Source organism: Erythranthe guttata, chromosome 6 (genome assembly GCF_056151865.1).
Source record: "Erythranthe guttata isolate IM_541 chromosome 6, IM_541, whole genome shotgun sequence".
Taxonomy (NCBI): Eukaryota; Viridiplantae; Streptophyta; class Magnoliopsida; order Lamiales; family Phrymaceae; genus Erythranthe; species Erythranthe guttata.
In genome coordinates this window covers 13,830,967-13,853,783 of record NC_142538.1, presented here as the reverse complement: position 1 = coordinate 13,853,783, position 22,817 = coordinate 13,830,967, and the positions used below count along the sequence as shown (strand labels likewise).

Genomic DNA, 22,817 nt, shown 5'->3' with positions numbered 1-22,817 from the left:
AAAGAAGGCGGAATCGATGAAATCTTGCTTGGTCTTCACTGGGAACTTGAGTAAGGAGTAGATCTTTTTGCTTTGGGGTTTTCTATAATTTGAAAGCGAGAACTCCCTTATTTAGTTAGTAACCTACTTGAGCCGGATGAAAGGAAATTTTCACGTCCAGTTTTGAAGGAGGATATCTTATAGAATCCTATCCAAATTTTTCTTTTGCCATACGGTGGAAAGTGGTTCTCTTCTGGCGATTACGGCTATCTGAACTCAGAGTGTTGCATGGGAGTTTGAGTTCGTTCTTCGTCAGTGTATACATGTGGTGGCTTCGTCGCATAGTTTTCTGCATGTTGTTCGTCAGAAGAATACAGTGGCTGATCGTCTTGCCAACTGGGCGTATACTCACAAATCAACACAAGAATTTTTTTTCGGGTCTTCATTACCTTTTTGGGTCAAGGCAGCTTATTTGGAACACAAGTTGGGTGTACATACCTTCACTATTGTATGGTTTGGACTTTTTGGAGTTCCTATTTCTGAATTTTACATAATTGCCACCATCCTTGGACTTTGATGCCATTATTGGAACTGGTGCCAATAGGAAACTGTTTTGGAGCAGCTTTTCAGTGTATTTACACTTTCACCCCAATTTGGGGGCCTTTTAGCAATTCTCGGAATGTAGTCTTGTTCGGTAGTGTAGTCTGTACTTTTTTTTTTTTCCTTTTTAGCCCTTTTTTCGCGCATTTTTGTAATAGATAGTATAGGACTTTCTCTGTCCTGTTTTTATTCCTTTCCGTTTATAGGGGACTATTTTCCTTGTGTAGGCCCACAAGGTTTTTAACGAGGCCCCTTAATACTTTCAAAAGTATTTAGTGGAATAAAAATATTTTGGCCAAAAAAAATACGATATATACAATTTAGACAATCTCTTAACTTCTTCAGACCATAAGTACAACAAGCGGTAAAAGTAAACACAGTATCCTCATAAGCCAAATGAGAAATGGGAATACCACCACCAATAGAATAAAACATATTGACAACGACGGTAAAGGTACTCAAGACCTCTGGAAAGATAACAACAGATAGAACAAAGAGAGTCGACGAGAGCGGGTTCTTGAGTCGAAGTAAAATAACCCGTCAATTCCTCGTTGGCCAGCAAACAAAACTGACACAAACACAACGCCGAATGATATCAACGGGAACAACCGAAAACCCCATGAGCTCGAGTACACGAAATAAGAAACGTCACTCAAACCTATCATAAGCCATGTACAACTTAAGAATATTATTTGGATTCTGACAACGAGCCGAAATCGAGTGGACCATCTCTATGTCAACAATATATTATCACTAATGAGCCGACCCTGAACAAACCTACTCTAAGATGGAGAAAGGATATAGGGAAAATGAGGCACCAGTCTGCTCGTAAGGATCTTAGTGATAATCTTACTGGTCACATTGCAGAAACTAATCGAGCGAAAATCGGACCAAACAGTCGGAAAATTCACCTTATGAATAAGTATAATAGTGTAGTAGTAAAGCTTGCATGCATTCTTCCACCTTCATAGAAATCCCAAACAATGACTCATCAACTGGAAGCAGACTAGGATCATCATCTATAAGAAGTCTACTAAAGAACTCGACACCACAGTCCATGATCTCCTGAGAATATTAAGAAAAGAATTGACTCACCCAGAGAGATAAAATAAATTTGATTCACACACCTCTTCTTCTTGACCAACGAGTGAAATAACTTGGAATTCCTTTCCCCATCAGTCGCCCATGTACACGCTGCATTTTGCTTAGAAAAATCCTTCTCAATATGTAGCATAAGAGTGAGCTCAGCCATGGCCTTATTCAAAATCGTATAGTGCTCGGGGGAGCGATCCAAATCATATGCATGCTCAGCCTCCTAAACCTCATTCTCGGCCCGCTCAATGTTCTTAAAAACATCCTTGAACACATTCCAATTCCACCATTGAAGTTTTTTTTTCACTCTTCTCAACCTAGTCTGCAATCGAAGCATCCCCGTCTGAGAACACGAGAAACATTAAGCCCGCTCCACTGTCTGGCGACATGAATCCACATATGCTGAAAACCAAAATGAAATAGGCGGCATAGACAATGAAGCAGCCGACAAAACCAATAACGGTGCACGATTTGCCCGGTATGAGAAAGATGAGTCACTTGAATGAAAGATAATAAATCCAACAAGACAGAAATATAGAAAATTATGTCCAACCTCTCCAAAAGACTTGTTGGACTCTCTCAAGTGAATCAAGAACTAGCCCCTGAAAAACCAGCATCCGATAAACCACAGTTTTACATAATATCACCAAATTCAGTCATGTTCAACCGTCTGTCCCAAATAAACCTATTATGCTCCGACTCAAGTAAAATAAAGTTGAAATCATCCTCAGAAATCCTAGGGGTGTCTCCAAGCATCTAAAAAATATCACGAAACGAATCCCAAAGAATACGCTACTCAAACCAAGAATAACTAGCACAAACAACAGTGAGAAAAAAACAGAGCATCAAATAATCCAGAGATAGGCCGAACATGCAACACCTTATACTCATAATAACCGAACACGAAAACTGTGGTCCCAAAAAATCGAAATACGACTATTGAAATTAGATGAATCAGAAACAAAACCCAAATAACGCCAATGGTATTAATGCAAGATATTAGTCACCGACTCAGAAATAACCAATAAATTTACTATATATATGTTGCCAACAAATTAAGAAAATGCAAGTGGGACCGGGAAACCTTAGTGTTAACACCCTTGCATTCCATTCCATAAATTTTCCAAATATCTCCTAGAGGACATGAAATTCCAATGGTCGTCCACGGGGCATGATGTTGGGATTCACATTACTAACAATCAGCCACCATAATTCATCAAACATTGACTGCTTACCGATTAATTTGAACAGACAACCACATTTCTTTGATATAGTGTTTCTAGGATTTTCCACATAAATATTCATTTTTCGACCATGTCCATATTTTTCACACGCCAAATACTGTCTATTGTCCCTTCTAGACTAACAAATCAATCGATGAGAATGATTGACTGTAGTTTCTTTCGTCCACTTAATTAATTTTTCCCTACTATCGAACACAATATTAACTTTGAAGAAGTGATCATTATCTTCATATTCGTGCGGCTCCAAAACAACATAATCAAAATACAAGTTGTCTCTTTCTTATTGTTGTTGCACCGAAGAAAGATAAACTAGTTAGATATTTGTAATAAAAAAAGGAAAATATTAGTGATTTCGTGTAGGATTACACGAAATGAAACTTTGCATTTCGTGTAATCCTAAACGAAATGAACAACATATTATTTTTTAGTGTCATTTCGTGTAGTTTCGTGTAGAATCTCATGAAATGCAATGTCTCATCTCGTGTAATTCTATATAAAATGACACAAACACAAAATATGTTGTCCATTTCGTGCACGATTACACAAAATGAAATGTCTCATTTCGTGTAATCCTACATGTAATGCATAAAAAATGTCGAAATTCGACTAAAACATGTTTTTTTACCTCAGTATCGAGATCGATTTCGTCCGTATAAATAATTGTTGTGTTCTAACTGATACTATCGAAAAAGAAATGACGATTTGAAAAGTCATAAAATTTGGAGGTCGAGAGGATTTGAAAAAACATAAAGGGTTTCTCAATAAATAAATTATTTCTTATTGCAACTTAAAAAAAATGACTGAGTAATAAACCCCATTTGGTTTTTATTATTTGTTAAAAAAATAAAAAGAAGAAAAAGAAAAAAAAAGAAAAAGAAAAGAGTTGGAGCCATCATAATAATTTGATCTAGTGGGGAATTTCCCCTAATTTTGCCCATGTAAACATTTAACAATTAGTTAGGCAAGAGAAATAATTCATTGTTTCAAACCCTAGACCAGGGGTCTTGTGCTCTCTACCCACTGAGCTACACGGGCAGATTAACTTTCCTTCTTTTTACCAATAGGCTGATTTAATCTCTAATTTATTCAAATTGGATTCGTGATTCCGCGAGTTGCTGAATCAATTTTTGCGAATTGTTTGGATTTCTCATTTGCAAGAAAAAAAAAAAATGGGGTTCATATGTGCGTTAATTGAATTCCTATCGATCTTCGCTTCAGCTCTTTCAATCGGATTGTTGGCGGCCATTGTTTTCGCTACCTTTAGAAGAAAGTATACTCACAAGTACGATTTATCCCCCATTATTATTAATTTTTTTTTTTTCCCTTTCGCAGTTTTTTTTAATGTTTTTTTTTTCTTCTTTTCGATTTTAGCCGTAATGTTGAGGCGCCCGCCGTGTTTGAGGATCCAAATTCATTGCAACCGGTAAGCATCCAAGATCCAATTTTGTTGCAATATCGATGCTGTTTGTTTAATTCATTTTTTTTTTCTGGGTAAATTTATTGTTTTGATGACTAATTTAATATTTTGGAAATTCAAACTGATTGAATAGTCCTACTTAATCCTGTATTTCCGTGCCCGTGATGAACATGTGTAAATGCTTTTTGATTGGATTAATGTGCTGAATCTTTTATTTCAGGTTACTTGTCCTAATATACTTGATCCTGCTGAAAAGTACATATCTTTGATAATTCCAGCATACAACGAAGAGCATCGGCTTCCGGGATATCTCGACGAAACATTGAAGTAAATACATCAATACTTATTTAAATTCATCTTTAATTGCAAAAATGCGGTGGGGCTATTATTGTTGTTCACATATTATAATATGATCCCGATTCGTTAATTTGGATCAATTCGTACTTGGAAATGCATATCAACTTTTTGTCATTCGACAGTTTTGCTAGAATTAAAGGAGTTCCAACCATGTTAAGCGATTCAAACTTGAGTATCTTAATAACTGTCCGTGTAAATTGTTGTGTTAGTTTGTTGAGACGATATAAGCAATAATGAAGATTAAAGGTTTTCAAGATTATTAAGCTAATGATCCAAACTTACGAAGGATTTTAATTATTGATTTTATTTCCAGTATCTGTGTGGACCTTTTGAGTTACAAACTCAACTGTGAAGTCGGTTTGAGTAATATTAATTAAGGCGAAGAACTAGATAGCCAATTAGAAAATGATTTAAGAGCCTTATTTTACGAACATTTTAAAACAAAAATGGTTGTTACATGTAGGAAGTTTAATTCTCTTTTCCCTATTTGGTTGTGTTGTAAGAGGAATATCTATTGTGATCAGTTTTCACCTCAGTGGAGAAGGGGAAGAGAGCTTGAATGTCTTATTTTTTAAAGATTAACACTGTTTATAACTACCCCTCGATTTCTTTCCAAATGACAAATTATGAAGAAAAGATATTCATATTATGAGTTGTTCTATAATTTCAAGTTAAAAAGTCATTAATGGGTAATTTTGTCCGAATTTTCCCTTAAAAAAAAAGGATATTTAATAGCTTCCTTAATTCTTGTGCATCCTTAAACATCACCTAAAAAGAAGCGGAGCAAGTAATTTATACTCTCTTTAATTGTCATGGAAATGGAAGCTCTGTCTAAAATATTCTCAAGTAGGCTCGTACTATCTATTGTCTTCAAGATAATGGCTAGGGTTCAACTTGTTGATGTGTTTTAATTGGCGGAAGTGTCAAATATTAACTCCTTTTGAGCCCTAAAACAGTTCATTATTTACACAAAAACACATACCTGCAAAATGCAGTGAGAATATCTGTTCAAATATTCCTTTTAGAAATCTGTGTGTGCATGTAGTTGTTCATATAATGATGATAATTCCTAAAACTTCAGCATATATGTTTGACAAATTTTCTTATAATAGTTTGTTTGGTAATTATAGTTATCTTCAAGAACGGGCATCAAAGGACAAGTCATTTACGTACGAGGTATTATAGACACTGCTCTTCTATCTGTATTGTTGCTGTAAGATATTAATTCCTTTCAGTTGAGTCTCTGACATAGTTATCACAGAAGAGGATGTTCTGGCCCTATGAAGTTTCAGATGCGTGAGATACAATAATGTTAACATGAGATGGCATATAGATAATGTAAAGGGTCACCTAATTTTTTCTTGAAACTTTATATATCTGCTAATTACAAGTTTTAAAGGACTTGTTCAATTGGATCTGCCTAGTGGGTTTTGGCTCTAGAATTGAATGTGCCAACAAAAAAGAAATGAAAGAAATTATACTTCTGAGTATGTAACCAATCCGTGAGAGAACTTATTGCTTGAATTTAAAATGATATATGTTCATCGAACTACACTGTTTAGCTGAAAATGTGCATTTCTTTCCCCTGCAACACTAGAGTTTGCATAGAGAAATTTGATATTTTTACCCGTGATAGTTAGGAGTTGTTGTAGTCTGTGCATTATTGTCGATGTGGATAAATATTATGGTCCAAGTATACGTATCTTCCGATTGTTCTGCACCCTACAGAATAAGCCGGACAGCTCAAGTTTATCCGATGATTCTTAAATTTGCTAAAGTTTGTCGATAAACTGCTAATTATAGGAAAATACTAGAGTAATTTAATGCAGCTAATTTTGAACTAATTCTAATTCCGACCGCCATTCACATCAATGCATTCTTATCCTTGAATGTAATGCCAAGATAGTCTTGTTGGAAACGATATTTTTCAATTCATGTATGCATGAATAGTGCTCGCTTGTATGTTAATAATTATCTCCTTTGAAGCCTGAGCTGGACTGTAAAAAAGTTGATCTTGGCCACTATGGAATCTGTAAGATTTAATTTGCATGTTGTAACCCTCCTACATAGGTTATAGATTTCAGCAAAACTGTAGAATCTGGTCGTACAATTGGTGTTACAACTGGGAGGGGAGGCTGATTGTGTGGCAAACTTCAATCCCCCAACTTATAGTATACCTGCATTCTATCCTTGGCAATGATTGAGTTTTTTAACCAAATAGTTATTTCTTGTGATTGGTGATCATCAAATTACATATTTGTTAAGACTCAAATCGGTATTTGACTGCCGTCAAATTGGTGTTGATTGTTCCACAGTTGATGTGTTTTGTTTTGTGGAGAATTCATTTCATTGCTGTAACTTGGTTCAAGTTCCCTTGTTTTTAGCTTTAAAATCTTGTCGAAATAGTAAATGCTCCTACACTTTGTGCCCATGTGGGAAATGAGTTTAATATTATTGTTCATCGATTTTTAGCTACTTGCATCTTGCTAATGAATAAATGTTGGGACTAGGTGGTGATTGTTGATGATGGAAGTGCAGATGGTACAAAAAGAGTTGCTTTTGACTTTGTAAAGAGATACACTGTAGAAAATGTAAGAGTGCTCCTTCTAGGACGGAACTATGGGAAAGGAGAAGCTATAAGAAAAGTGAGTCAATTCTGAACAATTGGTTCACGTAGAGACTTTGATGTGTTATTTATATGTGCTTGATTTTGTTCTATAACAAATCATTGAACCTTTCTGCTGCTGTAAGCATTTCTAAACAGGGCATGCTCCACTCACGTGGTGAACTACTTTTAATGCTTGATGCTGACGGGGCAACTAAAGTGACCGACCTTGCCAAACTCGAAAACCAGGTTGGTATTGATTTTGACTTCTTGTGTCTGTTTGATTTCCACTTTTGAAGCTCAAATCCAAATCTGAATGACGAACATTGAGGTTTGATCCACCTTTGCACTCTTGTTTTGGGTGCAAACTCAAATATTGGAGTTTGTTACCTCAAAGTCCATTCCGTATACACCGTCTCTCTCTCTCTCTCACACACACACACACACATCTGTTTCCTACTACCGCTCAAAGTATCATATAATCAATTATATATGTAATCATTTCGTATATTCATTATCACTTTTGTATAATGAACGGATGATCAGCTTCATGATTTGACACCGTTATACGTCACATCTACCCTACTTGAGATGACATATCATATCAAATTTGACCTGTTTGAAAAATGATATCTAATCCAAGCACATCCTTTTCTTTTCTGATGCATATTTTTTGACTATGTTTCTTACAAAGAAACCGAACTGAGCCATACGTAATACGTTCTTTGTGCAGCATTTCATCTTGGTTTACATCTGATCTGAGAGCCTAGTTCCTGTAATTTAAACTGATATTTTCTGCATCAGATTCGTGCAGTTGCTTTGAAGGAGCGCAACTCTTCAGCTGATGATTTAACTCTAAGGATCTCAGATGTCCCAATTGCTGCTTTTGGGTCACGTGCACATCTCGAGGACAAGGCTCTAGCAACAGTTGAGTCTCGTTTCATATTCATTTTCTATGTGCTTTGTGATATTTTGTTACATGTGTTTATTTTGGTTAATCTCTATAAATGATCTTTCATTTTTTTCAGAGGAAATGGTATAGAAATTTCTTGATGAAGGGATTTCATTTGGTTGTTCTGTTGGCTGCTGGTCCTGGAATTCGGGACACGCAGGTAATGCAAAATTGACTTCTTCTTGAATCCCATTATTTGATTTCACTATCTGTTTACTTTGGCATGCGTCTATTGTTCTCTATTGTATCTGTTTGTCTCTATTTTTGCATGTGCTGTGCGGTGATGAGGAAATGCATCTACTTCTATATTTTCTTTAGTTATTTGATGCCTTTAGTTTATTGCATCCGTTCTTTGTTGTTAATGCTAGGAGACATTCAAAACATTATAGTCATTGGTTTCTAATTTTGGAATACGTCTTATTTTTTTTGAAGTTTTAACTGAAGTATTATGTATAAAATAAAATGCTTGTAAAACATTCGCCATTACATCATTAATTGCAACCCTAAAGACTACAAGTTGAGGTTTTGTTTTACTATTTCTTGATTTTCTTCTTCTTGCACTTCTTGTTTCAGTGTGGTTTTAAAATGTTCACGAGAGCTGCTGCCCGGAAGCTTTTCACAAACATCCGCTTGAAACGGTAAATATTTCTCTTCAGTGACTTTAATGTATCTTTTCATATCTGTACGATTGCAAATAAACTTGAAACAGCAGCATTGATATACTTCCTCTGTTTCTCATATTTATTTATTTTATTATTTTTAAGTTTTGCTATTCGTTTCCAACAAAAAGATTAATATTTTACCACTGAACCGGATCGAGACCTTATTAGTCTGTGTTCTATAAGACTATAACTTTTTCTTTGACGTGGGATTTGATCTGACCTAATATGACTAACTGAATTTTATCATCAACCTGACTCGATCTGTGTTGTGCATGCTTAAATGGATGGCTATCTTGAATTTATCCGTGAAAATGATTATGTAAATTGAGTTTGGTTGAAAGACTGGATCAATTGAATTTTCTCTTACAGTCCTATACCTCTAGTTTTCTTGATCGTAAAAACAATGAGTTTGCTTATAGGATGGTTTTACAAGGGTAATGAAAACTCTAGTGTTCTAATATTACTGATTTACTGTATAATAATAACCGAAAGATGGTAGACAAGAAGTACTTATTTAATAGATTAGGCTGTTCTTTAGGCAGTACCCTTGTTTTTCTGGAACAAGGAAGTCAGAATAAAGTACAAGTTACAATATATAAAGATTGTTTGCAATTGTGTTGAAGTATATAAGTAGGGAGGTGAAAATTTCTGAAAAGCCCTTATTGTTTCTAACTACTGGATACACTTTCATTTGGCTGGATCGGGAATTTCAAATAATTTCGAAGTCCATCCAAGAAAACGAAAATAGCTCAGTTAGTTGATAGAACCAAACACTGACAAACTTGTTGCAAAGGAAAAAAGAAACGATTAAATTATAGGTCTTGAACATGGCAGAAGTTCTTTACTAACTATTGGCTTTATGTTGCAATGAATTGTCACCTTATCATTAAACTATACTCGATAACGGTTGACAGCTGTAATCTTGTTTCGCACATGAGTTTCGTAAGGTAACATGTGTAGCAGACGAATATATAGAACTGTCTTTTATTTTATCGACTTGTCTTGTTTAGTTCAATTCTGCCATTCCGACGAATAAAAAAGAAAATTAGTATTATGTGGAGGAACAATGCTGAAACGGTAGGAACTAGACAATTTGACCCACGTAGGACTTGTTTCAGATTGTTGATGTGATTGATTGAATTGACGCGGATTACATTGTCCATGATAGTATAATGTGATTACCTTATGTTTTTCTTATTTGTGGTTATACAAACAATTGGGTAATATCAGCCGGAGGGTTTTTGAAATAATAAGGTTTGGGTTTGGACTAAATATCCTACATATGCTTGATTAACGGGCCCACTTCTTATTCTTTTCCGAGCCTGAAACCTAAACCTCAAACATTTGAAAAACCTTGATTATACTGTCCATTGAGGCCTTGTTTGGTTAAGGAGATTAGCCATGATTAACTACCCAAAGTATTATTTTATCTTGGCTTATCTTGCCTTATATGAAGATTATTTATTGAACCTTTCATTGTTTTCATTAGATTATGGGGACCGCTAAAACAAATACCGTTTCTTTCTCACTTTAATACCACCAACATAAAAAATAGAAAATAAATAGGTATGACATTAATACCCTTAATAAAATCAATACCACACAAATTTTGTGTGGGGTATTGATTTTTATTAAGAGTAATAATGTCATTATCTATTTTATTTTTTATTTTTTATGTTGGTGGTATTGAAGCGAGAAAAAAAAACGGTATTTGTTTTAGCCACTCCCTTAGATTATTGAATCTTATCTTGGCTAAATTGATATTGGCGACCATACGAGGCCTAATTCATATCCTAATTCTCAAATAACCATTTATTGTGCTATCAAACCAACTTCCTCTTTTCATTTTCTTTTTATTTCCCTCTTTTTTTTTTTTGAGCTTTTCTTGTATATAAATATCTGTCACCTTTGCATTTTGCAGGTGGTGCTTTGATGTTGAATTAGTGTACTTGTGCAAATTTTTCCGCATCCCCATGATCGAGATCTCGGTAAACTGGTCTGAGATTCCCGGATCGAAGGTTAATATGTTTAGCATTCCTAATATGTTGTGGGAGCTGGCACTCATGTCTCTTGGTTATAGAACTGGCATTTGGACAATTCACTCGTAATTCCTTACTGACATAATATATTACAAGTGTTGCATCACCATAGTCGATTACTCGAGTCATTGATTTGAAATAGAAAACTGGCGCTATTGTCGATTAACACTGGAAAATCTCATGATCGAATTGTAACCATTATACCGAATTTAATGTTTATTCAAAAGCCATTGTATACTTTTGACTGTTAATTCAAAATTTTAAAGGTACTAGCGGAATTTGTACTTATGTATGACATTGATTTGATTCCTATAAACTTCATCAAGAGAGATTAGAGTTGCTTAATGGCATGTAATACAGTAATAGATACATTTGAGTATTTGTTAATGAACTAGTATATTCTATCCTTATCGTTTTAATGTTATTATTACTTTTTATTTATTTACAATTATTTTATTTGTGTTTTCTATTTATTGTACACCTTCGAAAAAAGTATGAGTGATTTTTGTTTCTTAATTTTTAGGATTAATGAGGCATAGCCCCTCATTAGAAAAAATATTAGGACTAACATCTAACATTACTTTAAATGGGTTAAACCCAATTACATTTTTCAATTACTAAAAACCCCATATTTTATAATAGCAATGCCCCCCTCCATCGTTTTCCCAAGAATCAACAAATCTTCGACCATTTCTTCAATATAATATCTCCCCAAATTTCTGCTAGTATGCTATATTTCTTCCAGAAAAATTGCAAAAAAGTATGTAAAATATATACGATCATTTTCCGGTTCCAACAAAACTTTGGTTTGTTACATTTGTTCACAAAAAGAAAAAAACGGATATTTGTGCGAATTGCAGAGAAATACAGACCGACAACAATGGTGAAAGCTAGCAAACCGACAGGTAGTTTCCTATACATTAATGGCTCCCCTCCACTTCGATTAACCTAATTTCTTAGTTTTACAATATAATTTATATATTATGTTTTCACCCTTCTCAGCGTCTTCGAAGGACAAATTGAAGTCTCGTACAAAAATCTTATGCAACGGCAAGCCTGAAATCGACAATCCATTTTCACTTAGATTTGTTGCAGATTTAATAGTTGTTTGATTAATTATGTTATTTTTCATACATGAATCATTGAAATTTTCCCTAATTTCGGTGACGCCGAAATCAAAGAAACGCGACGAGCATATGCGACAGTTCAGAATTCTTCCATGGTTGATTACTCAAAAATGGAGTTTGTAAACAAGCTTGGTTTACCAACCCTCATTAGGAGAGTTGGTACCTAGCCTTACCAATAGGGTAAAAGGTCTAGGGTTCGAGTCCCCCCCCCCCCCCCCCCCCCCCTACTTCCCCTTGTAATGACTTGAATTACTCAAAAAAAAAAAAAAAAAAACAAGCTTGGTTTTTAGATTTACAAATCTATGGTCGCACTATTTGTTAACTTGTAAATATTTGTTTCCTATGAAATTTGTTTTATCAGGGTCCACAGCAAAGAAGAGATCATTGTTATGACGAAAATCATAAAATATTGTAGTCATCCACACCCAGAGTCAATTATAAAAACCGGGTAGTTCACTATATTGTTCCCAAAGTCAGCTATAAAAATTAGATAGTCAACTACAATTTTTACGATGTCAACTATAAAAAATGGTAGTCAACTATAAAAAATGGATAGTTAACTATATTACTGCCAGAGTCAACTACAAAAATTAGATAGTCAACTACAATTGTTCGGATGTCAACTCTAAAAAAATTGGTTGTCAACTGTAATTGTTTCATTAATTCACTATATTATTTTTTAATTTAAAATATTATGGTGTTATAAATTTGAATACTCACGGTAAAAAAATCATCTCCGGTGAAAACATGAATTTCATAGAATAGAAAATATATAAAAAATGAGATGTAGAAGAAAATATAAAGTAATGAGAAGAAATAGAGAAAAAAAAAAAGGAAACAGAAACAGACGAGAAGAGAGGAAATGGGGAAGAGAGAGAAGAGAGAGAGGAGAGAGGAAAGAGGGGAGAAAGAAGAATAAATGAAAAACAAACTAGAAAAGAGGAAATGAGGGAAGAGAGAGAAGAGAGAGAGAAGAGCGAGAGAGGAGAGAGGGAGAAGAAAAGTAAAAGAAAAACACGTGAAAAAAAAAGAAGAGAGAGAAATGAATGGCGAATATAAATGACGGATATGAGAGAAATAAGGAGAAGAGAAAGAAAGTAAGAGAAAAATATGGACAAAAAAGAACATAATGAACATTAACATAAGCTTAGGGAGGTCACACAATTTAAAAAATATTAAATGAATTTGTTTACAAATGGTGAATTATAAATTGAGCTCACACTATATTATTTTACTTAATTTCACACTACAGTTAAACCTCTATAAATTAATACAATTAAGACCATCAAAATTTCATTAATTTAGCGAAATATTAACTTATCGATAAATTAATAATAATTAATTTATACATTAATTAATAACTTACTAATTTATGAAATTACTTTTATTATTATTTTCAATAAATACATTTTTTTTTTAATTTTCACGTGTATATTATTCATTGTAACATTCGTTCAATGCACTATAGACTCCGTTTCACGAATAGAAGCTCTTAAAACAGTAATGGTATAAAACGATTTATGTTGAGTTATGAAAAAATTATACCGAAAGTTCTAACCATGTTCAGAAAAGTGAGGGATGAGATTGATGGTGATGTGAACTTCTACAAGAAACAAGCGAAAATTAAATTATATTCTATTAAGGCTTCATAGATCTATAAAATATGCAATGTACCATGTAATTTAAGAATTATTTTTATGCATTATTAATTTATATATTATATGGGGCTTCTTAAAATTTTCGAATGTGTATTATCTTATAAATTTAGCGAATTATTAATTTAGCACGTTGTCCCCAAGTCAGGACCGGAAAAATTTATTATTTAAACGAGGTTATTAATTTATCGGGTATTAATTTATCGAGGTTCTACTGTATATTATTTTACTTAATTATGGATATCCATCATTTTCCCTAATTTTTATGTGCTCCCTATTACTTTATCCTTAATCTTTGTTAGTTTTCTTAATGACCAAGAGGAGGGTGTATTATACTTTAACTTATTCTTAAAAAAAATAGGCGTGTCTAAGTGTCTTTTCATATATTACAATCTTACTTTAAAGTTAAGTTTATTTTTTTTCTAACACAATTCTTTGTATAAATAATTTTTAAAAGAAGATTAATCTCATATAATACTACTTTTCAAGAACTTTCCAACGACATATCACAAGCATATACATATCTAGAAATTCATATGAGAAAATTCTTTTATTTTAAGTGGAGTATTATGAACTTAATTTATATAGTTTCAATTTTCAATTTTATTAAAGAATATCATTATATACTTATTTTGATTTACTAAGTTTACAAATGTGATAACCGAAAAGAAAATGAAGAACTCTATATAACCCTTCAAATGAAATAAAGATATACTATTTTGATTTACTAAGTTTACAAATGTGATAACCGAAGAAGAAAATGAAGAACACCATGGCTCTGATTGGTTCATAGATTTCAAAATAAGGAAAATGAAAATGCAAAGGAAAAGGAAATTAATGACTTTTGGAGTCCCAATTGTGTTTGGTTCTTAAGAAAAACAGTGATGACAATAATTTTGCGGAAAATTATTTTCCTTAGTTTTGTTTGGTTCTTGAGGGAAAATAATAGAGAAAAATACCAAGTAAAATGAATATACAAATGAATTGTTATTAAAAACCAAGGCTTTGTTTGGACATTTTTATTTCAAATTAAAATTCTAATAAAAAAAGAGATAATTTTTTAATTTTAAAATAAATTCTAACCCCAAAAAAGTGTCATGTAACGAATAAAGCAAAATATAAAATAAGATGGAAATTTTATGTGTGTACAAATATCTTTTCCTTTCCTTATTAATGCATTTTAATTATCGAAAAAAAAAGGAGAGACTTAAAAGAGAGAAGGGGAGGAGTGACCCAGGAGAGAGATATGAGAGAGAAGAAGAATACGTAGAGAAAGATAGAATGACACATTTTCCACATATTTTTTGAGGGAAACCATTTCCCTTGTTTTAGTGCAATTTTTTTTCCAAATTTTCCATGAAATTGTTTTACATAGTAATTTACTTATCAAGCAAACAGGAAAACTATTTTACATCCCCTTTACACTATTTTACCTACTATTTTCATTGAACCAATCATACCCTATATAACTCTTCAAATGAAATAAAGAAAGACATTCTATTTGCAAATAAAATATCTTAAGCTCACTCGTCCACCCAATAATCCAATCCAGATCGCGTATCGCGATCTGGCTTTGTGGATCACGACATGGACCCAGGCCCAAAAACGCGTTGGAAGAGCCCCCATGTCGCGACATGTATGCTGGATCACGATATGGTCTCTTCGTTAACTTCAAACAATGTTTTATCCCTTTTGCATACCGAATTTGACAAAAATGTATTTCACAATGTTGTAGGCCCTTGCACTTGGCGTTCTATTCACGTTTGATTCAGCTCAGTCAGAGGTATGCGAGAGTTATGCTTGAAATACCGAACACTGTCGGATTTCCAGTACAATACACTTTTGCATATGTTTGGCTTACTTTCGGCTTCGCTTCCAAAATCGTTTCGAATCGACAAAAACGCGGCTGTTTAACTAAAACTGAAATAAAATACAGAAAATATAATACATATATAAATAGCCAAAACTCGGACGAACAAACAACTAACCTCGGGGATTAGATACGTGAAAATACGTGCAAAATGAGCCCTTATCAACAAAACGCCATAAAGCTCACCCATTTTAATTAGTTATTATTGAAATAATTATATGATAAAAAAAATGTTTGGTACTTAATCTATAATTGTACAGAGAAAAGTATGTGCGCTCAATTATCCACATGATTTCAACTATGCACCGGAATGCATCAGGGGAAATCGGTAGAGCTCCTACATTAGGGTGAAAATCGTAGTACATCAACATAACTGGTGTCAACAAATCGATCACGTGAGGTATAAGAGGAAACCCTACACGCATAACTGATCACGATATATGTTCCAGACAGAAAGTCTGCAAAAAAGAATACTAAATCAATACAATCCAAAGTATGTTGTTATTATAAGTAATAAAATTATTAATAAGTAAAATGTCATGAACTTACAATGATGCGATACTGACAGTTGTGTAATGCTAAATGCAAAGAAAAAAAAAAGAAAGACATTACTATCATAAAAAGAATGAGATTAAAAAATAAAATCAATGAGAATGCATCCATACATTAATGACCGAACATGCAAAATAAAAAATCTAAATGTACTAATAAAACTGATTCGATATTTTTTATCTAAATGTAATAACCAACATCACGCAGATAGTAATAAAATCTAAATGTACATTATGCATAATGATTTTAAACCAATATCACGCAGACTTTATCTTCACGATATTATCTTAAAATCATTCTGCATAATGTGAACTATGGATTTTATTTCCAACATAATTTTCATTTTGAATAAACTCTTCTCCTTCTTCACAAATTCAAATTCAGGGAAATTGAGAAAACACGTAACTTTATGTTCGAGAGGAAATTGCAGAAGAAACTTGGTGAGGTACGAGCTGCTACAAGATTCATGGTTCAACAACGAGAATAATATCATGTGCAACTACACAACTAAGTGACTAACTACAAATACGAAATTAACTAAAAACAAGCATAAGATGTGACCATTTATAGTTAGAGTAGAAGAGATGATTTTTAAAAGTTAGACAAGGGATAATAATGATTTATGTCACTTTTTTATTTTTTATTGATGTAGTAAATTATTTATTGAGGGCTTTGTTTTAATAATTAACAATAAATATCATTTGCAACTATTCATACGGCTTCAAATGCAAATTAACCAAACAAGTACAAAACACGTGTCCACTTCTAGTTGTTGCAAATTAATTAACTTTACAATATTGAACTAAAATAATTCAGCACAATGTGAATGATGGATCTTAGTTTTGGTTTATATAAAAAGTACATTAAATAAACACAAGAAGGAGTTTAATAACAATAAGAGCATCTTCCAATCTAATCACTATTTTTTCACCAAATTCTATTTTTGATGGTAAAAAAATGGGTTTATCTCTCATTCTTAGTACACCATTCTATAATTTCACTACTTTTGGTGAAGAAATAGTGCATTTGGTTTCCCACCAATTCCAGCAAATTTTACAATAAACAATAAAATAATAATGTTTCACCATTTTTCTATTTATAGAGAATAGCATTTGGTTTGGTCTCCCATGGTATTTCACAAAATATATCACAAAATTATAAATTTAATGTTAATCATAATTTTAGTCTATTTTAATTTCAAAAAATATTGATTATAGATCCGATTATAAGTAATAATTTTATTGATTATATAATCTTAGAATCATATTAAATTTTAGAAAAACTATTGAAACATGAATTAAAAATCAACGTAAATTATTATACATATGATAAAACCACACGTAAATAATAATTTCATAACTAAATGCATAAAAATATTACAACACGATTAAAAAAAAAAAAAAACATTACAACATTTTTTTTGGCCAAAACAAATTATTGCATTGATAATTTCGAAGGTCAAAGGGGCCTCATCAAAACCTTGTTTGGCCTAACAAGGAAAGAGTACCCCTTATTAGCATACGGTCTCATTCACCATTATTGTCATCATCATCTTCAACATCATCTAGTTGGTCACGTTTATCCCACAAATGTGCTACCAGCCTTCTTCTTAGTTCATTATGTTCTCCTTGATTTATCAAATTTCGATGTCCACCAAGAAAACTAACATATTTCGTATTATTTATATCTCTTGAAAGTTCAGCTAGAGGGACAGTGGGTGAACTTTTATATATAGTAAAAAATGGCGTTTAGATATCCACTATGTTCCTCCTCAACTATCATATTGTGCATAATAATGCATGCAAACATGACATCATGAAAGTCTTTTTTCTTCCAGAATCGAGCCGCTCCTCTAATAATTGCAAACCGAGCTTGAAGAACTCCAAATGCTCGTTCTACATCTTTGCGATATGATTCATGTTTCTGTAAGAAATAAGTTTCTTTGGCACATTTGGGTACACGAATGGCTTGTACTAACACTACAAGGAAACTGTATTTTAACAACACTCACTGAGTGTTGTCAAATGATATCAACAACACGCGGCCAACTGTTGTTGACAGCCGTGTTGTAAAATTATCGTTATATTTGACAACGCACATGTAACATTGTCGAACGGTTAATTGCGACTTGTTGAAGATCTACAACAATGCGTGAGAAATGTTATATGTAATTACCAACATTCCCTTAGCGACTTGTAATAAGTGATACGACAACTCTTGATGGCATCTTGTTATAAGTCATTAACAACATGCACGTTAACTCGTAATAAGGTTTACGGCGACTTGTTTCGCGTGCTGTTGTTACTCCATTAACAATATGTTTTGCGCCTTGTTGTTAATTCATTTACAATACTCTCCTCATCTTGTTGTTAAATCATTAACAATATGTTCTTCGTCTTGTTCTAAATATATTAACGAATGTTGTTGTTAAATCATTAACAATATGTTCTTCGTCTTGTTGTAAATATATTAACGACATGGCCTGCACGCTGTTAATTCATTAGCAATATATTTTTAATGATATGCTCTGGACATTGTAAAATGTTGTTTTTACACTTTTGATATGATCAGAACCACTAGAATTATATATTTTACGTATTTGACCAATAAACTACATTATCAAAATAAACAATCTTCCTTTGACAAAATTCAAATGTAAAATAAACCAAGTAATTCAAGAATAAATCATAAAAGTCACAAAATTATCCATAATATCCTAATTAACTATAAGTCTATATTCTTAAAACATATTACGAAAACTAACGTCACTAAACTAATTTATGTACATTGATCTTTTTGGCATCGCATACCATAGAGGCTAAGCTCAAATTCTATCCGAGTCTTCATATAATGTTTAATTTGCGAAAAGTCGAGATATTCCAAATCTGCAAGTACCAATAACAAAACAGAAAAATAAATAAAACAAAATAATATGTATATGTACCAAAACAATTACTTAGAAAATAAATAATACCTTCATCCAATCATTTTGATAGAACTTTTTGGCCATGCAACTGTACTTCCAAGAACCTCACTGAGCTTGTTAAATTCATGATTGGGTCTATACAATTGCACATCTTTTAAAACGACGTCAACCCACACCTTCCAACAATCTTTTCCAAGAGGGATATGGTGAACTTTAGCGTGGATCAACTGATGCAATATGCCCTTTAGCCACAACTTCTTCCTCATTTTCAAAGTTATACTAATGTAAGAGCTCACATTTTTGACTCGTAGGTTGGGCTTGTAAAGGATGACTTCATTGTTCTGACTAAAATAATCAAATTGAGAGACTCAATATATTGGTTACTGATTAGTCTAAAATATTAAATAATATGCTGCTGTATATTAATCACTAAACACTACTTACGTGAGGAGTACCAACTCGAGGAGGGGTAGCAACATGTGAGCTCATCATGTCTTCATCATTCTTGTTTGGATTCTGTAAACATTAAAAAATTCATATTGTGTAAGCTTCTAACTTTAATATAGTGCTTTGTTAGAAATAATAGTCCACCTGTTGATTTTCTTTTATAAGTGATTCCAACTTGGCTTCAAACATAGCCATTTTAGTTTGAAGCTCCTTGATTACCGCATTACTTTGAACAGTGGCAGCTACTCTAGATGGGGTAGCACCAAAACCAAGTCCACGAACTCGTGCTCGAGCTTCAGGTCCCAAAACTCGTGCTAGAGCACCGTCTCCTATAAAATGCTTTATTGGTGGATCATCCTTTGATTCATTGCACTTGTTTATTTTCTTCTATTTAAGTATACAACATAGTTTTAAGAAAATTAATAAACTAGACTATCCAGTAGCACAAAATAAGATGTCATATATACAGTAAAACATGGCAATTTAAACATGTGAAAACTTTATGCAGATAATAAATAACGTGGGATACAAGGCAAAGGCAGTACCTTGCATGTCATCTCCTTCATTTCAATATAGTTATTAAATAACCCAAAACTTTTATTTATTTTCACTAATTATATAAAATACATTGATAAAGTGCTTACAATTAAAAATATTTATTTAACCACAAAAAATATTTTTTTTCCAATGTTATTCTGCATGATTATTCTATCCAACCACCTAGGCATGCACCAACAAATTTTACTATCCCTATATGTTCTCCATATTATTCAAAAATAAGACCGAACAACTCTAATTCATGATTTCAGTACAGTACAAACATCAATTAAATTAGAGCACGAATATATTAGCAAGTCATAATTAAAAAAACAAAAAAGTGAATAAAATAGTAAATAAAAAAACACATAAAATCATATATATGCAAACACATGTTACAAGTGAAAGAAAAATAATTCTTCTAGTTTACCATTATTTCACGAGCAGCTTCATTGACAGGATCACCATTCTTTTTTTGGTAATCTTTTTTCCATAATTCCACCCTTGTTATTTCACTAGGATTTGGATGGTGTTCTTTCTACAAAAGATATAAGCAGTTATATGTGAATGAAAAATTAAACAAAAGTGGTCATCATTTTATTTATTTTTAGCTTAGAATATTACCATTTCATTCTCTAAGCGAGCATAACCTTTACGGCTCATAGTGTGCGTAATCTTTTTCTTTGTTCTCATTTCTTTAAATTTTTCACGTTTGACCTGAAAGCAGCAACAACAATATATATATATATATATATATATATATATATATATATATATATATATATATATATATATATATATATATATATATATATATATATATGGATGAGAAAAATATGTTCAAACGAATAATTAGAAATTTATATATACAATATATCTAACTGAAAATAAAAGAGAAACTTACTAGAAATGAGGCAGTAAGTCTTCCTTTTACAAAAGTATCCCAATCCTTGCTTGATTTCACATTTAAAGGCTTAAGGAGTTGGAATGCACGTGTCCTATTTGACAACTCATTGGCTTCAATTAGCTGTGTTGTAATTTTTGATTTATATTGCCTCCAGTATTTGCTCATCATTCTAAAAATAAAGCCTTTGTGTATATCATCCACAACAAATGATTGCTGCATATAAAACATTTGTTATTGAAACATCCAACTAAATAATGTTCAATATACTGAAAATGATTATTTATGATTACCTGAACTAAGGATCACATATCATTCTTCAAACTTTTCCAATTCTCCTTCTCAAGATTCTTCCATTCTATGATTATTGGGATATGCTGACGTGCTAAGGCACCAAGATACGATACAAATTTCTCTGAATTTGTACCGAATGGCTGTCCGTTTGAATTAAAACTCACTCGCATCTTTTCGACAAGCCCTCTAGAAACTTTATTTATCGTCGTTGGACCGCGTTTTTTCTTTATTTTATCCTTTGTCGGCTGGGTGTTGTTTGCGTTTCCTGTTGACTGCACAACATCATTCTCTTGCTGCAACACTACTTGTGGTAAGACCCCACTTCTTTCTAGTTGAGTCTCCTCATATTCGGTATCTTCATATTCATCAACAAGTGCACGTTTCTTTTGTTTTTTTTTACCATCTTTCTTGGAATTCTACACAACACAATACAATTAAAGATTTTAAGTTTAGTAATAGTTTGCTTTAAGACTAATGTCACTCTAAGAATATTTCATAAATAAAAAGAATGGGGGGGAGGGATTTTTAAATTTGCATTATAGTACAATATTTTTGTCCAAGTTCGAAAATAATTCGATATTTTTTAAAACTAATCGGAATTTCTAGGAATTAAATATATAATTCAAGTCCCATTTCAAAAAATGTCGGAAAAATTGGAATAAAAACCGCAGTTCCAAATTCGATTTTTTTCGGATTGAAATCGGCAGAACTTAAAAGTTTTATTTGGTGATTTTATTTTAATTAATTTGTAATGTTAATTCAAAGTAGTAAATAACATGTGCTTGCACGTTCTTCCTATGGAATCCATTAAACTTAATAGAACTAAGATCTATTTTTCTTGTAAATGCCCTCATTATATTAACCTAAACATGTTCGGTAAACCGAACTAGTTTAAGCATTAGACCCCCTAAGTTAGTCAACTAAAATAATATAGTATGAGAGTGCGTTTGGATGGAAGGATTTGGGAAGGGATTTGATTTGGGGAAGGGATTTGAAATGACTCCAATTTTGGAGTCATTTGAAATCCACCTCAATTGCTCAAAACATAACTAAAAAGGAGGGGTGTGGATTTGAAATCCATCCCCAAATCCCTCAATCCAAATAAGTCCAAGGGATTTGTTATTATGGATTTGAAATCCCTTCCCCAAATCCTTCCATCCAAATGCACCCTGAATTATAGTTCAAGAAGACATCAAAATTTCTTCCCTTTTTCCCCAGTTTTGTCAAACTAATTTAATTCTAATATTATGCCTTAAGAGCATGATTATTTGCTATATTTTTTTAATATAAAACTATCGTCGTCTTCTTAACAGGTAATATGCAATTTCAAAATAGATTTTTTTCTCAACTAGAATATAAATGCTTGTCCACTTTTAGTAACCATCTTGATATTATTACCTTTTTTCCCATACTCAAAACATGATCTTACGCAGAAAAATAACAGCACAAGAAACAATCCCTCACAACTTAAGAGGTCCCCAGATAGAATAAACTTACCAGAAGTTGTTCAAGTCTCCTTCCCCAGATATCACATGCCCAGTCATTAAATTTAAAAAAA

General features: G+C 32.6%; 1 protein-coding gene across 1 annotated transcript; it reads left to right on the top strand.

Annotated features, from left to right (window-relative positions):
- The first annotated feature begins 3,824 nt into the window (after positions 1–3,824).
- LOC105962732 (Nucleotide-diphospho-sugar transferases superfamily protein) lies at positions 3,825–11,395 on the top strand. Its single transcript, XM_012987057.2, has 10 exons — positions 3,825–4,197; positions 4,287–4,338; positions 4,553–4,659; positions 5,820–5,865; positions 7,200–7,334; positions 7,454–7,543; positions 8,099–8,221; positions 8,323–8,406; positions 8,820–8,884; positions 10,830–11,395. Exons 1-10 carry the CDS (start codon positions 4,085–4,087, stop codon positions 11,014–11,016), a joined length of 1,002 nt encoding a protein of 333 aa, XP_012842511.2. The 5' UTR covers positions 3,825–4,084; the 3' UTR covers positions 11,017–11,395.
- Positions 11,396–22,817: the final 11,422 nt, after the last annotated feature.

What these genes read in the sequence shown, in the direction of transcription:
- LOC105962732 (XM_012987057.2), top strand. Translation starts at nt 4,085, where the DNA reads ATGGGGTTCATATGTGCGTTAATTGAATTCCTATCGATCTTCGCTTCA. An exon ending in TATCTCGACGAAACATTGAA is followed by an intron (nt 4,660 to 5,819) that starts GTAAATACATCA and finishes TGGTAATTATAG; the next exon opens with TTATCTTCAAGAACGGGCAT. An exon ending in TTGCCAAACTCGAAAACCAG is followed by an intron (nt 7,544 to 8,098) that starts GTTGGTATTGAT and finishes TTTCTGCATCAG; the next exon opens with ATTCGTGCAGTTGCTTTGAA.